Source organism: Lissotriton vulgaris, chromosome 10, assembly GCF_964263255.1.
Source record: "Lissotriton vulgaris chromosome 10, aLisVul1.2, whole genome shotgun sequence".
Lineage (NCBI taxonomy): Eukaryota > Metazoa > Chordata > Amphibia > Caudata > Salamandridae > Lissotriton > Lissotriton vulgaris.
In genome coordinates, this window is record NC_141698.1 from 372,011,407 (window position 1) to 372,026,897 (window position 15,491).

Below are 15,491 nucleotides of genomic sequence, written 5' to 3' on the forward strand. Positions count from 1 at the left end.
TGCACCTGGAAATGATGCGGAGAAAGGTTCTGGACGGTGTTGATCTGAACCACAGTATTTCAGAGGTAGGACCGATGGAGTGCAGTGCTCGTGCAAAAACAATAGTGAATAAAATTGGCTCCTGAGACAAAAAATATATTTATTCAGTATTGTCCAGGGTCAAGGATAAAAACAACGCCACATAGTCTAAGATTTAACTATGTCATGGCGTAGTGCGTGGAGGTCGACATGTTTCAGCTGGGAGGACCATTAGTCCAAGCTTTCTTCAGGACCACTAGATGTTACGCATCTGCACTGTGACAAACATAAAGTGTATGAACATTTTGGATTAATCCTACCAGATCTTTGAGCCCAAAGTATTTCCTGGTGTTTATCCAACTGGTCGTGATTTTCCTAAAGTGGAGAAAAGCGTTGTGAGAGGCATTTGTGACGTAGTGGAAATTTAAAAAACATAACACAACAGAGGTAGGCAGGGCGGTAGAAAACTTTTCTCCGCCTATCAGAAGTTACATATGTCTCCTGATTTGAAACTGATTCAGTTATACAGTGTTAATTTATCTATGTTCTACTCACCCAACCTTGGGAATGAACCTTGGGTTCGTCCTTAAGATGGTAGTGTTCTTTTTGAATTGCAAAAACGGTTCTTGGATAGTTAGGGCTTGTAACTCCCCCACTCGCCTCGCTGATGTGAGGGCCAAGAGTAGAGCTAACTTCCATGATAAGAATTTTAGATCTGAGCGGTGAATCGGCTCAAAAGGTCCCTTCATTAGGTGAGCCAGGACTAAGTTTAGATGCCATGTCGGAGGAGGAGATCGTACTGGCGGATAGTCTCTAAACAGGCCTTTGAGGAATTGCTTGACAATTCTTGCCGACCACAACGAAGGACCAGAATCAGATCTTCTGAATCTCGAAATCGCCGCTAAATGAACCTTGATAGTAGAATGGGACAGATTAGACTTAGCTAGCGAGAGTAGGTAAGGCAGGAGCTGATGAGGTTTTGACGTGAAAGGATCAATCTTCTCTTTTTTGCACCAAATACAAAATCTTTTCCACTTCAATCTGTATGTTTTGTTTGTAGATGGAGCCCTTGCCTGAGAGAGGATGTTTTTGACCTCATTGGAAAGAGGGACATTCATGTATTCTCGCTGGTCAGGAGCCATGCAGTCAGGTGTAATGACCTTGGGTCTGGATGCCAAACCTGTCCTCCTGACATTGTCAGGAGATCCGGAACATCCTCTAGCTTTATCGGAGGTACTAGCGATAGCAGGTGTAGTTCGGTGTACCAGAATTGTCTTGGCCATGCCGGGGCTATCAGGATGAGCTTGCATGGTTCCGTCCTCATTTTCCTGATGAGTCGAGGAAGCAGGGGAATCGGTGGAAATGCATAGAGAAACCTCCCTGTCCAGGCTAACGATAGGGCATTGCCCAACGAGCCTCGGTGATGGAACCTGCTGGCGTAGGCCCGACACTTTCTGTTGGTGGGCGTTGCAAAAAGGTCCACCTCTGGTGTGCCCCATTTTTGAAAGAGTAGATCTATAACCTGTTGTTTCAGCTCCCACTCGTGACTGACAGAGGCGAGCCTGCTCAGCCTGTCTGCGCCCTCGTTGAGCACTCCTGGTAAGTGCTCCGCCTTTAGAGAAATTCCGTGAAGAATTGTCCATTCCAGAATCTGTTGAGCCTCTCGCGACAAGGGGAGTGACCTCGTCCCTCCTTCCTTGTTCACATAATGCATAGCCGTGGTGTTGTCTGTCCTGACTAGCACCTGTGAACCCTGGAGACGCGGAAGAAAGGCTTGAAGGGCTAGCCTGATCGCTCTCAGCTCCAACAGGTTGATGTGTAGCTTTTGGTCGCTTGGAGACCAATGGCCGCTGACCTGCAGGTCCTGCATCACTGCTTCCCATCCCTCCAATGATGCATCCGTCGTCAGTATGTGAGGCGATGGAACGCTTGCGAAGGATAGACCTTGGCACAAGTTTTGTTGATTCGACCACCAAAGCACTGCCTCCTTCATTTCCCGAGTGACTATTACTTTGTCGTCGAACGATCCGTGCACTTGTTGCCACTGGAGGTCCAGTTGCTCCTGCAGGGGGCGCATCCGGAGCCTGCAATGCGGGATCAGGGGAATACAGGATGACATCACCCCCAACAGCGACTTGTAGCTGCGTACAGAAAGACACTTTTTTCTTTGAAGGTTGCTTGCCAATCTTTGCAGTTTCTGTATCCTTTCCTGAGTCGGAAACGCCTTCGAGAGCCGCAAATCCAACATCGCTCCCAGGAACCGTGCTGTCTGAGACGGCAGCAACGTGGATTTTTCCCTGTTCAAGGTGAGACCCAGATTTTGGAATAGAGTGGTACAAGCCTGCACCGCGTCCTGCGCTAATGCTCTGGTCGGGGCCTTCAGTAACCAATCGTCCAGGTAAGGGAAGACCTGGAAGTGGTGTTTTCTCAGAAATGCTGCTACAGGTGCCAGCACCTTCGTAAAAATCCTTGGAGCAGAGCGAAGGCCGAAGGGCAAGAATCTGAACTGAAATGGCTCTTGGCTACTGTGAAGCGTAGGAACCTTCTGTGCGCTGGGTGAATTGGGACATGGAAGTACGCGTCCTCCAGATCGAGTGTGGCCATATAATCCCCCGGGTTAACCATCTTTAAAACATCCTGTAGGGATACCATCCTGAAGGATAAGGAGATGAGATAGGCATTTAGCTCCCTGGGGTCCAGGATGGGACGCCATTTCTCCTGCGTTTTTCTCACTAGAAAGAACCTGGAGTAGAAACCCTGGCCCCGTTGATTAGAGGGGACCGGTTCTATCGCTCCCTTGCGGAGCATCTGTTGGATCTCTAGCCATAGGAGAAGCAGATGTTTTGATGGGATGGCTGATGGGGGTCTGGGTGGAGGAACTTCCGTAAACTCCAAGGTATGTCCTCGTTTGATGATGTTGAGTACCCAACGGTCCGATGTAATTTGGGACCAGTTCAGAAGGAATTTTGACACCCTGCCTCCAACTGATGATCTCTTGGAGGAGGGAGCAGTAGGCAGAGCCAGGAGGCCGCTATTGGCGTTTGGACGAGTCTCGTCCACGGGCAGCTTGCTTGCCTTTATTGTAAGGCCGTGAATAACCAGAGGACTGGCCCTGTCTCTGTTGGTAGGACTGGCGGCTTGGCTGGTATCCAGAGCTGTTTGACGAATAGCGCTGTTGTTGGTATGCGCCCCTGTAAGTGCCACCTCTGCCTCTCGCACCCCTAAAAGGAGTTTTGCGGTACTGGAGCGTTCCCAGCGACCTAGCCGTCTCCGTGTCTTTTTTGATGTCCTGAAGCGTGTCGTCGATCAATTTGCCGAAGAGTGCCTCACCGTCAAAAGGTAGATCAAGAACCTTATTTTGGATTTCTGGCCTAAACCAAGTCGCTTTAAGCCACCCCTGGCGTCTTAACACTGCCGCTCCTGCCAAAGCCCTAAAGGATGTTGTGGCAATGTCCATGGCACAGTCTATGATCTCCATGGAGACCGCTTCACCTTCTTGCAAGGTCTTCTTGGCGTCCAGCCCTGATTCTGGTGGAAGTTGATCCAAATAGGGAGCTATATCGCACCACAACTGGCGATCATATCGTCCCAATATTGCCAAAGCATTGGCGGCGCGAACCAGAAGGCTAGCAATGGATGAAAATCTCTTGCCTGTGCTATCCAACCGCCGTCCATCTTTGTCAGGAGGGGCCGTCAAGGGAGCAGAAGGGTTCCGTGACTTCCTTTGTGCTGCCTGTGAAATTACAGAGTCCGGCTTGGGATGACCTGTCAGGGCAGCAGGTCCATCGTCCGGCGCTTTATACTTTTTGTCAAGGCGCGGCAGCACAGGGACCACCGTCGCAGGGTTTTTCATGGTCTTCAAACCCTCCTCCCATAGATGTTCCACAATCGGAATGGACCTCGTAGTCTTGCGTTGTGTGTCTTTAAAATCGTACAAGAAACAGTCTTGGTTTGTGCAGGCAATACCAACTTAAATCGGCCGGCTGCACGTTCCATTAGTTGGTGAAAACTGCCGATGTCAGCAGGAGGAGAGTCACCTAGGTCCTGGTGTGGTGAAGCTGGATCCGGGTGGATGTAGTCATTGTATTCATCCCCTTCCTGATCCGAGTCCTGATTATTACCGGATGACCCATCCGTATCATTATCATGATCCCCATCCGGATCATCTGTTGGTTCTGAGATAGCCTGGGGCACTGGCCGCTGCGGTTGAGGAGGAGTCTGTACCGGGTGTACAGGTGGGACAACTGAAGAGTGGTCTTTCACTGGTGTTGACGGAGCAGACCTTCTCAGCGCTGGGCGCTCGGCTTTGGATTTATAGTCTTGCAACATTTTGTGCAGGTCATGAAGGAAGGACGTCGGGACTGAAACCATGCCTTGTGATTCATATCCCCTTGGGAGGTCTGTTTGTGGGTAGTCACTTCCACCTTGTTCATATGCCTCCTCCGAGTCTGTCTCTTGACTTTTAATGAGAAGCTGAGATGGGCTATTAGCATAATCAAAGCTATCCTGACCGTCTCCCTCAGAGTCCTCCTGGTCTAGCAACATCGTGGGAGGTAATGAGGACACCCTCCTTGGGGATGTCATTTCAGGCGTGATCCTTGTGTGGGAAATCGTCACCCTTTTCTCTGCAGCCAGTATTGTTGGTTTGTCCGTCGACGCCGGTGAAATCCTCGTCGACGAGATAGGAAAAGAAGATGTCGTCGTCGACGCCACCGACGACGAGCCCGCCATCGATGTAGAAATTGTTGTCGTCGTCGAAGCACTCGTCGACGACATGACCGTCGTCGACACCGTCGTCGATGTCGTCGCCGTCGACGTCGTCGTTGGTACTGCCGTCGTCGTCGGTACTGCCGTCGTCGACGATGGTTTCTTGGTCGACGATGTCTTTGTCGACGATGTCGTCGGCATAGATCCCGTCGACGCCGTAGTCGTCGAGCTCTTCTTCGACGACGACGGAGCTTCCGTCGTCGACGCTCCCGTCGACGAGCCCGTCGACGGGACCAATTGGATCTTGGGCTTCATTTTCGTCGTCGACGGAGCTACCGTCGACGAAGTCTTCGTCGTAGAGGACTTTGAACTCCTCTCTGAAGAGTGTGATGAGAGTTTCTTGAAGGCTGGGTCTGTCTTCTCACCCTTAGGAGGCGAAACCAGTTCTGCCTTGCCCGACCCACTGCGGTGGGGGGAACCTCCTGAACCCCGGCCATCAGACTCCCTGGGGGTCTTCTTTGAAGCCTTAGAGGGGCGCCCAGTAGAGGAAGATGGGGAACCTCTACCCCTTTTCACTGACCTTCTAGAAGAAGCACAGGACACCGATTCCTCCTCATCACTGGAAACTCCATGTTTCCTTTCTTTCTGCCTCTGCAACCATGTAAGAAGCCTTCCAGCCCCATCTCTCAAGGTCTTGGCGGAGAGAGTGCGGCAAATCTTACAGGCCTCTGCCTTGTGATCTGGATACAGGCAATAGATGCAATCCTTGTGTTTGTCTTCCACAAACAGCCTTTTCTTCCCACAGGTGGAACAGGGTTTGAAAAGGGCTTTTTTCTTCTCAACCTCAGACATTTTGATGAAGAAAGAGTTTCCTGAAGAAATCTGAAGAAAATCCTGAAGAAATAGCTGTAGAAATGAGCTTTTAAGAGTAGAAATAGAGCAGAGCTCAATGGAGACTCCCTAGCACAACGTGCGGTAGAAAATCTGAGGCTCTGAGGTTCCTTCAGGAAGGTTCTAAGGGTGAGGCTCTTCTGATTGGCTGACGCCTAGAGTTTGGTCTCTTTTACAAAAAGAGGCTGATATGTTACAAAAGGGAATGAGGCCTAGGCCTTTCCTTTCTCTTTTGTACCTACTGCTATGATATTTTTTATTACCGAGACTCCCAGTCCGACGACGGGGAATGATACCAAGCATTGGAATCTATGAAAGTTCCAATACTGGGGCAATTTTTACCTCTACATTTATGGAAAATATTGGCTTCATGGAGCCATCACCTCAATGGGGTTATCATTTTTATTGCTTGGATCATATCTCTTGGAAGTCTAATTTTATTTGGGCACCCTTCTAACATTGCCAGCATGTCATGGTTGGGTGTATCCCCTCTTTATTTAACAACTTTAGAGAAACTCACTTGGGAAAAGCATTTTGCCAGTTTATTGCTTGGGCAACTTTGTCTTCTGTGATCGTAGCTCCCTGGACTTCAGCAAGGGTTTTCAACAGGAAATCTTTCAGGGTCTTCAGTCTTAGCAACTCTGCAACCGTTTGAACTTAAAGAGCCCTTCGCATTAACCTATAAATATGTCCGCTGTCTCCTTGTCTTCCTCAGTTATTTATCTAGTGTTATCTATGAAATACTGAATTTTTCAACTGATGGTCTTTTTTATTGAACTAGACCAGGATTTTGTTTAGCGATTTCTCTTTATTCATAAAATGTTGTTTTGCATGCCTCTGCAATCGGTAAACCTCTCTGTGCTTCAGGTCAGTGATGCAATCTAAGTTTAAGTTCCTCTCTTTTTCTTCATTGACCCTGTGTACACTTTATTTGTATAGGTATAAATGATACTACTTCCCACATCACCTTTGTCTTATATGCTGTCCATACCACCACCTAACTCACCACACAGCCTTAGTCTGTATCAATATGGTGTCTTGTTTTAATTTTTTAGCATTCTACCAATCCTTCAGATGGAATCTATTCCACCTCTATATTCCTCGTCTTAATCCTGTGCTCTTCATTGTCAACATCAATGGAATGGTTTGAGAGTCCACTAGAAAGATAGTAAACTGTTATCACTCCTGGTATCTTGCATTCAAGAGGAGGACGTTGAGCTACTAATTTCAGCACTTCTACTGTGCCAGGATTTTAAAGCAGTTTTCGTCTGCACAGCAGGACTATGACTAGCACAAAGTATTAACTGTGGATACACTTCCTCATGCACTTCCTTGATGCAGATGGGCCACTTTGAAGCACCAACACTTTTCCTGCTGCGTGCCTATGCTGTGTGCTCACATTTTCCAGAGCAGAAAACAACAAGGGCACCCAGTCAGTCAGCAAAGGACCTCGGGTAACATACGTTATATCTAACAACAGTGGTCCCATGCAAGTTTAGAATAAAAAAGTAATAATATAGACACAATGGAACTATATTTGTTTTAGAGTGATTTGTCCAGCCGGACAGTGATCACAGAAATTTTTACTATATATAATGAACAACGACAATTCTCTTACATTCATCAATGAGTGAGACACAAGCCTGTGCCTTCACGCTTACAATTTGGCAAGGTGAAAGGAAAGGGAGAGAAAGAATCTTAGGCAGAAAGTGAGCGATTTCTGTTAATTATAGCGATGACAGAAATTCAACCACACCATAAATAGCATATCTCAATGAATATACACATTCATATATGGTGCGACAAGAGGTCGACGACGTTTCGATTCCATAGCCAAAATACAAGGAATCATCATCAGGACACAAAGTGTTATGCCTAAAACCTGTTCTACACAATAGCCTAGGGAAAAAAGAAATTAGGAAAATTTAGTCAAAAGGAACACAGAACAGAACGTATCTGGTGACTTTTGGTGAGTCTAAGTGACTACATGGTCCATAAGGGAGCAGAATACAACACGCGTGATTTTGAAGAGTGAATACTTTTTCTAAAAAGGGGGTTCCCGAGTGTCTACACGTGAGTGACAGCTCCTTAAGTGAAAAACCTGATGACCGACGTGATAAAATACTGGAATGGCCAAACGAGTGTCAGTGTAGTGCCCGGTGGTGAATTTATGCGCAGTTAGTCCAAGGAGCATGGGGGGCTGAAGTTTTACCTGTATGGCAATTGCCTGAAAGCCCTGACGTCTAAGTGCAGGGATGGCGCCAATCATGGGTTTGGTCTGGGCTGAGGAGGGAAAGAGATCCGGTCAGTAAGGATTCGACTGGGTGGATCGGGTCGGTAGACCACGTCCGTGGACTTACCCAGGTCCTATTGTTGGTGTACTCGGGAGAATGGCCGATCAGTTGTACTTCCGAAAACGGAGGTGCCTCGCCTCTCTGTGTGTCTGGAGAGAGAGGGGGAGGCGATCAGACAATGTTCGCACTAACAGAGGAGCTGGCCGGTTAGAGCTGCACTTACCGGAGGAACAGGGAGGTCACCGGTGAAGTTCAAGGATGTCCACAATGGGGCACTGGGTATTAATACAGCCGCCAAATAAGGCACGGTAAAGCGAGCCTGTTAGGAAGGACACGAAGGGTCATAATTATAACCCGTGTCGCGGTAGAGCTAAGATAGCGCCTAAGGAGTTAGTTCCACTTACCGAAGGCTTCGCAAAGTCCAGGATACCAGCAGTGTGGTTCCGCGTTGTACACGGAGGGCGAGGGAGGGGAGTATAAACCACAAGTGGTTGAATGCTGATAGGTGGGCAGAAAGTTAGAAATAATCGAGGGACTAGTGGCGGCGGCCATCTTGGGTTAGGTGGTTGATTTACTAGTAAACAGTGAGGAAGGGAAGGGAATAAACGTGGCGGGCATCTTTGAATATGTGGTGGATTGCATGCAAAAAGTGAAGTGACATCCATGAGTGTTTAAAACATCCTAGTCAATGAGAAATTATTAAAACATCCTGATAAATTGACCCATACAGTTCATATGACAATTCAATGGACCAGTTTACAGTAGGCTAGTCCAATCTTCCTGTAGATTGAGTCCTGTGTTGAGACTGTTAGTTCTCAAAATCCACTTAAGTTCCTCTTTGTTCAGCATCCGAGTGAGGTCACCTCCTCGCGGTGGTAAAATGATCTGGTTGATCACTGTCCATCTCAGTTGATTCTCAGAATGTCCTTTTTCCAAGAAATGTTCGACCAATGGTGCATTTGCTGTTCTGCACCTTATTCTGCTGCGGTGTTGTGATATCCTGAGTTTAATTTTTTGTTTCGTCTGACCAACATAAATCATGTTGCAAGGACACAGAATTGCATAAATCAAGTTGCAGCTGTTGCAGTTGGTAAAAGTCCTGAGAACATTCCTAGTTTCATTAAACACAAATTCCTTAGTCTCAATACAAAAATCACAGACAACACAAGCACCGCATTTGGAGTGGCCTATCAAGGGAGGGAGACCCCACAGATCGTTCAGAGTGGTGTTAGTTTTCTTGGGAGGTGGTCCCATATTCGCCGAAGGTAGAAAGGTGGATGGGGGTCTGAAGGGTGTGGTAGTGATCTTTGGTGAGGTGGGGTTCAGTTTTTGAACTGAACCCCACCTCACCAATATGTTCATTCCCTACAATATTTCCTTGGATGAGAGGAAGGCTATCAAAACATTAAGAGACAGGAATGAACTTGTAATCAAACCAGCAGACATAGGGGGTGGTATCGTGGTACAGAATGTAGATAGTTACAAGGCAGAACTCTCTCGCCAGGTGTCTAATACAGATCATTACAGCAGACTTCCCACTAACCCCACCAAGGAACTACAAACCTTGATAAAACAGGTTACCTCTGAGGCTTTAGACACTGGCTTCATCTCAAAACATGAATTTAACTTCCTGAATGTTAACCACCCACGCATACCAGTAATTTATACATTACCCAAGATCCACAAACGACAAGATAACCCACCAGGCCGACCCATTGTCTCGGGCTGTGGTTCAGTCTTGGAACCTCTCGGTCAGTATGTGAATTTCTTCTTGAAAGATTTTGTACCTAACACCATCTGTTACGTCAGGGATAGTATGAGTATGATCAACCTCATTGAAAACCTACCTTTTGACCCTGAATCACAGACTCTTTGTACACTTGACGTCGAGTCATTATATACTAACATTCCCCAGAAGGACTCACTATTTGTTATGGAGACAATACTCAACAAACGGCCACGACCACATCCAGTACCGACTTCTTTCATAATGCAATTGTTGGAAATATGTTTGACTCGTAATTACTTTATGTTTGATGAGCAATACTTCCAGCAAAACAAAGGGACTTCTATGGGAGCGGTTTTTGCTCCGACATTGGCAATTCTATACATGGACTGGTTGGAATGTACCACCATCCTCCCTGCCACCAACCCATTCCACTCGGGCCTCCTCATGTGGAAACGCTACATCGATGATGTTTTTATGATATGGGGAGGTCCGGTGGAAATTCTACCCACCTTTATACACTGGCTGAACAATAACTGCCATGGACTAACTTTCAGTATAGACCACAGCAAAATCAGCATCCCCTTCCTGGACCTATGCATCCAACATAATGAGGGAGTACTATTCACCTCACTATTTCGCAAGCCCACTGAGAGAAATACGCTCTTATGCTATAACAGTTGTCACCCCCGGGCTCTCAGAGAAAGTCTGCCATATTCACAGTTTCTGAGCCTACGGAGAAACTGCTTTCAGAAAACTGATTACTTTAGGGAGGCAAATACCCTAGCTAACAAACTCAGGTCTAGAGGCTATCCAAAAAGACTGATAAAAAATGCCATGACCGGGCGTGGTACTGTCCACGTGAGACATTGCTTGAACCAAAGGCCAAAAAAGAGTCAGACAGGCTGGTGTGCGTGACGACCTTCTCGTCTGCCTCAAACAGAATAAAGAAAAGCATTAAAAAAAACTGGCACATTCTCAACTCTGGCGATCTCTCACTTGATCAACCCCTTTTTGCCTTCAAACGCAGCAAGAATCTAAAAGACCAATTGGTGAGGGCAGCACTACCACCTCCCAAGAAAACTAACACCACTCTGAACGATCTGTGGGGTCTCCCTCCCTTGATAGGCCACTCCAAATGCGGTGCTTGTGTTGTCTGTGATTTTTGTATTGAGACTAAGGAATTTGTGTTTAATGAAACTAGGAATGTTCTCAGGACTTTTACCAACTGCAACAGCTGCAACTTGATTTATGCAATTCTGTGTCCTTGCAACATGATTTATGTTGGTCAGACGAAACAAAAAATTAAACTCAGGATATCACAACACAGCAGCAGAATAAGGTGCAGAACAGCAAATGCACCATTGGTCGAACATTTCTTGGAAAAAGGACATTCTGAGAATCAACTGAGATGGACAGTGATCAACCAGATCATTTTACCACCGCGAGGAGGTGACCTCACTCGGATGCTGAACAAAGAGGAACTTAAGTGGATTTTGAGAACTAACAGTCTCAACACAGGACTCAATCTACAGGAAGATTGGACTAGCCTACTGTAAACTGGTCCATTGAATTGTCATATGAACTGTATGGGTCAATTTATCAGGATGTTTTAATAATTTCTCACTGACTAGGATGTTTTAAACACTCATGGATGTCACTTCACTTTTTGCATGCAATCCACCACATATTCAAAGATGCCCGCCACGTTTATTCCCTTCCCTTCCTCACTGTTTACTAGTAAATCAACCACCTAACCCAAGATGGCCGCCGCCACTAGTCCCTCGATTATTTCTAACTTTCTGCCCACCTATCAGCATTCAACCACTTGTGGTTTATACTCCCCTCCCTCGCCCTCCGTGTACAACGCGGAACCACACTGCTGGTATCCTGGACTTTGCGAAGCCTTCGGTAAGTGGAACTAACTCCTTAGGCGCTATCTTAGCTCTACCGCGACACAGGTTATAATTATGACCCTTCGTGTCCTTCCTAACAGGCTCGCTTTACCGTGCCTTATTTGGCGGCTGTATTAATACCCAGTGCCCCATTGTGGACATCCTTGAACTTCACCGGTGACCTCCCTGTTCCTCCGGTAAGTGCAGCTCTAACCGGCCAGCTCCTCTGTTAGTGCGAACATTGTCTGATCGCCTCCCCTTCTCTCTCCAGACACACAGAGAGGCGAGGCACCTCCGTTTTCGGAAGTACAACTGATCGGCCATTCTCCCGAGTACACCAACAATAGGACCTGGGTAAGTCCACGGACGTGGTCTACCGACCCGATCCACCCAGTCGAATCCTTACTGACCGGATCTCTTTCCCTCCTCAGCCCAGACCAAACCCATGATTGGCGCCATCCCTGCACCTAGACGTCAGGGCTTTCAGGCAATTGCCATACAGGTAAAACTTCAGCCCCCCATGCTCCTTGGACTAACTGCGCATAAATTTACCACCGGGCACTACACTGACACTCGTTTGGCCATTCCAGTATTTTATCACGTCGGTCATCAGGTTTTTCACTTAAGGAGCTGTCACTCACGTGTAGACACTCGGGAACCCCCTTTTTAGAAAAAGTATTCACTCTTCAAAATCACGCGTGTTGTATTCTGCTCCCTTATGGACCATGTAGTCACTTAGACTCACCAAAAGTCACCAAATACGTTCTGTTCTGTGTTCCTTTTGACTAAATTTTCCTAATTTCTTTTTTCCCTAGGCTATTGTGTAGAACAGGTTTTAGGCATAACACTTTGTGTCCTGATGATGATTCCTTGTATTTTGGCTATGGAATCGAAACGTCGTCGACCTCTTGTCGCACCATATATGAATGTGTATATTCATTGAGATATGCTATTTATGGTGTGGTTGAATTTCTGTCATCGCTATAATTAACAGAAATCGCTCACTTTCTGCCTAAGATTCTTTCTCTCCCTTTCCTTTCACCTTGCCGAATTGTAAGCGTGAAGGCACAGGCTTGTGTCTCACTCTTTGATGAATGTAAGAGAATTGTCGTTGTTCATTATATATAGTAAAAATTTCTGTGATCACTGTCCGGCTGGACAAATCACTCTAAAACAAATATAGTTCCATTGTGTCTATATTATTACTTTTTTATTCTAAACTTGCATGGGACCACTGTTGTTACACATTTTCCAGAGGGCAAATATTTTTGGTCGAGGTGATGTCAAGGGGCAGGGAGGTGGCCAGGCAGCTGCAATACAAGATTTGTCTACAAGGAACAACACCAGGTAAGTGGTGACATTAAAAACACAATCAAGTGACCTAAAACAATAAAGCTGGTGGGAGCACTAAACAAGGAAGTCAACAGGAATACAAAAGGAAATAAAACAACATAAAAAAGATATAAGTAAAGTGAGCTAACTTGAGGCTGATGTTGAAACGTGGCAGTCAGTGTAAGTGAACATTTTGTAGTACCCCAATTATCTGCACTGAAGGATTACACATAAATGTGAATGTCCCCAGAAATGTTGAAGCATTTAACAAGACTCTATTTAGGCATGGACTGTTTACTTCTATGAAAAGTTAAAAGGTATATGTATATGAACGTATTATATGTATATGAAAGTATCTAAAAATGCAATAAAAGATTTTCAAAAACCAAGGTGAAAGAGAAAGAAATGATTAGAGGCCTTCAAATAAACAAGTTGCAGAGTCAGAGTCTCTGTTGTAGAGTCTAGCAAATGCAAGGACAGATCTTCATGTGACAGCTCTGTAATTTGAACAATCGCAATGTTCCCTGAGAGCAGCACTGGCTGTTTTTCCTCTATTGGAATGGGTTGTGGACAGGCCTGAACGCGTATGTTCGCTTTCTGTTTGCTCCTGAAAACTGGATATAAGTTGCCTAGAAGCTGACAAGCCTTTGTTATTAGTCTAGGAATATATGTATATTTCATGCGGGTTAAAGAAATGTTAGGGTTTTTTGGCAGGGTTGTTCACATATTAATTTATGCTGGACCAAACTCTCAATGTAGGTGTCCACATAAGGATTATGAAACACTCAAAACTTATCGGGAAGACACAGGACAACAAGGGCAATTTTTCACCCTGTTAGTCCCAGGAATAACCGAGCCCATATCTACCTCAAAAAGATATACCACTAAATTACAGGCGTCACAGACAGTCCTACTGTAACTTATTACCCCGCTTCTAGTACACAGACCTGCAAGACTTCTGGCGGGAGAAGCGCCAATGCACAGGTAGGGTCCAGTTTCACATGCCTCATTGCCACCAGACCAAAGTTTTCAAGCTTGAGCTTCCGGAGGATCTTTGGCAGATTGCGGGACCATGTTCCAGGTTTCATCAGCAGCACCGTGCAAATAAGCTGAGGCCCTGCCACAGAATCCATAGGACACATATTAAGACTCATCATTCATGCAAATTACAAGCTTAAAACACCTGATGTTTAAGAGGGAATAATTATATACATGCAACAAGTTGTTCTCAGGAGTGGATACTTTCTGCAGATTCACATAAATGGTAAAATATCCCAAACACTTTCTATTTCTAAGCAAGCAATATTTAAATTCTGTTTCCATTTCTTGTACATGCATTGGTTCGCAAAAAAGGCAGTTTTTCTTGCTTCACTAAGCCCAGGTCATACCATCCTCATACCATTTTACTTTATTGTTAGATGTGTTTGTGAGTAAAGTTTTGAGCTCGCTGAAGCTTATAATGATGAGGCAATTACTTGCGCCACATGAGCTTCCATACTTCAATAGTTAATTAAACCACTTTTTCAAAACATTTTTATATTATTACTTCATATTGCTGAGGGTATCACTTTAAATGACTAGAAACACTGTGGCAGTAAGTACAGAACAGTGAATCCCAGGACATCTAACTCTGGAATTTATAAAACACATTTATATTAAAAATGTCAGCATATTTTCTCAGTACAAAGGAGCAGTCCTACCTCTGTGGTTAAGGTTGACATCTCAGTTCAAGGAAATACAATTATACCCCATTAATAATTTTGTGACTACCTTGACTAGTGTGCACCAAAATTGCCAAACATCATGCCTTGAGTGTGCCAAATTTGGTGCAGATTGTTCATACGGTCCAAAGGTTATAAGGGGAACCAAAACGTGTCACTTTTCCAAAGAACATAACATTTCCGATAAAAGATATTACACCGAACAACTCCAACTTAACAAAAATTCACCAAATGTATTGGCACAGTGGCCATTCCGTCATTCAGTGCCCTTTCCTTGCTGAATTTTTGTGGAGCCATTTTTGAGTTATTGAACAAAATGGGAGATCCTACTTGGATTTGGCAGTGCTGTATATTTCAGTTACTATTCTCGAAAATTGCCACCTTTATTTGATTTGTTCAAACTCAACTCCCACATATCTAAAGTTCACCCTCCAGAATGTGATTGCCCGGAATCCTTCAGAAGGATTCCTGGCTATCAGATTGCAGGATAAGACAATTACAGCATAAGACACCCCCAGTATGCATAGTGGGGAACTTGTGTACCCTGTTTTGACCATTAATTGACAAGGACACATTGTCTACACTTGCTGAGCCATTCAGTGGGGAGGGGCATCGAGTACCTCCACCTACTTTCTTATTGGCGAAGGTGGTTCTAACAAATACATAATACAGGAGAGGCTTAAAACTGTCCCACTGCCAGTCCAGGCTCCTTCCCTGCTTTACCCAGCGGCGAAAGCATGCTTTGAATCCCCATGCATTGCCAAAGCCCTGCACCATGCCCTATAGCAGGAGGTCTTGAGTAATCCCCTTGTATCCCTCTATGCGGTGTCCAAATTCCAAGCGGGTATTTAGTTAGCTCGCCACCCACCCATAACCTATTTGGGGTAATTTTTTTGGCCTCTCCCTC

General features: G+C 45.6%; 1 protein-coding gene across 1 annotated transcript in view; it reads right to left on the reverse strand.

Moving 5' to 3' along the window:
• Nucleotides 1-15,491, reverse strand: part of DNAAF8 (dynein axonemal assembly factor 8) — a 1,006,155-nt gene that overhangs the window by 295,095 nt on the left and 695,569 nt on the right. Inside the window, exon 24 of the mRNA XM_086939618.1 lies at nucleotides 13,811-13,980. Coding sequence (XP_086795744.1) covers nucleotides 13,811-13,980 — 170 coding nt within the window. The remainder of the gene's footprint in view (nucleotides 1-13,810; nucleotides 13,981-15,491) is intronic.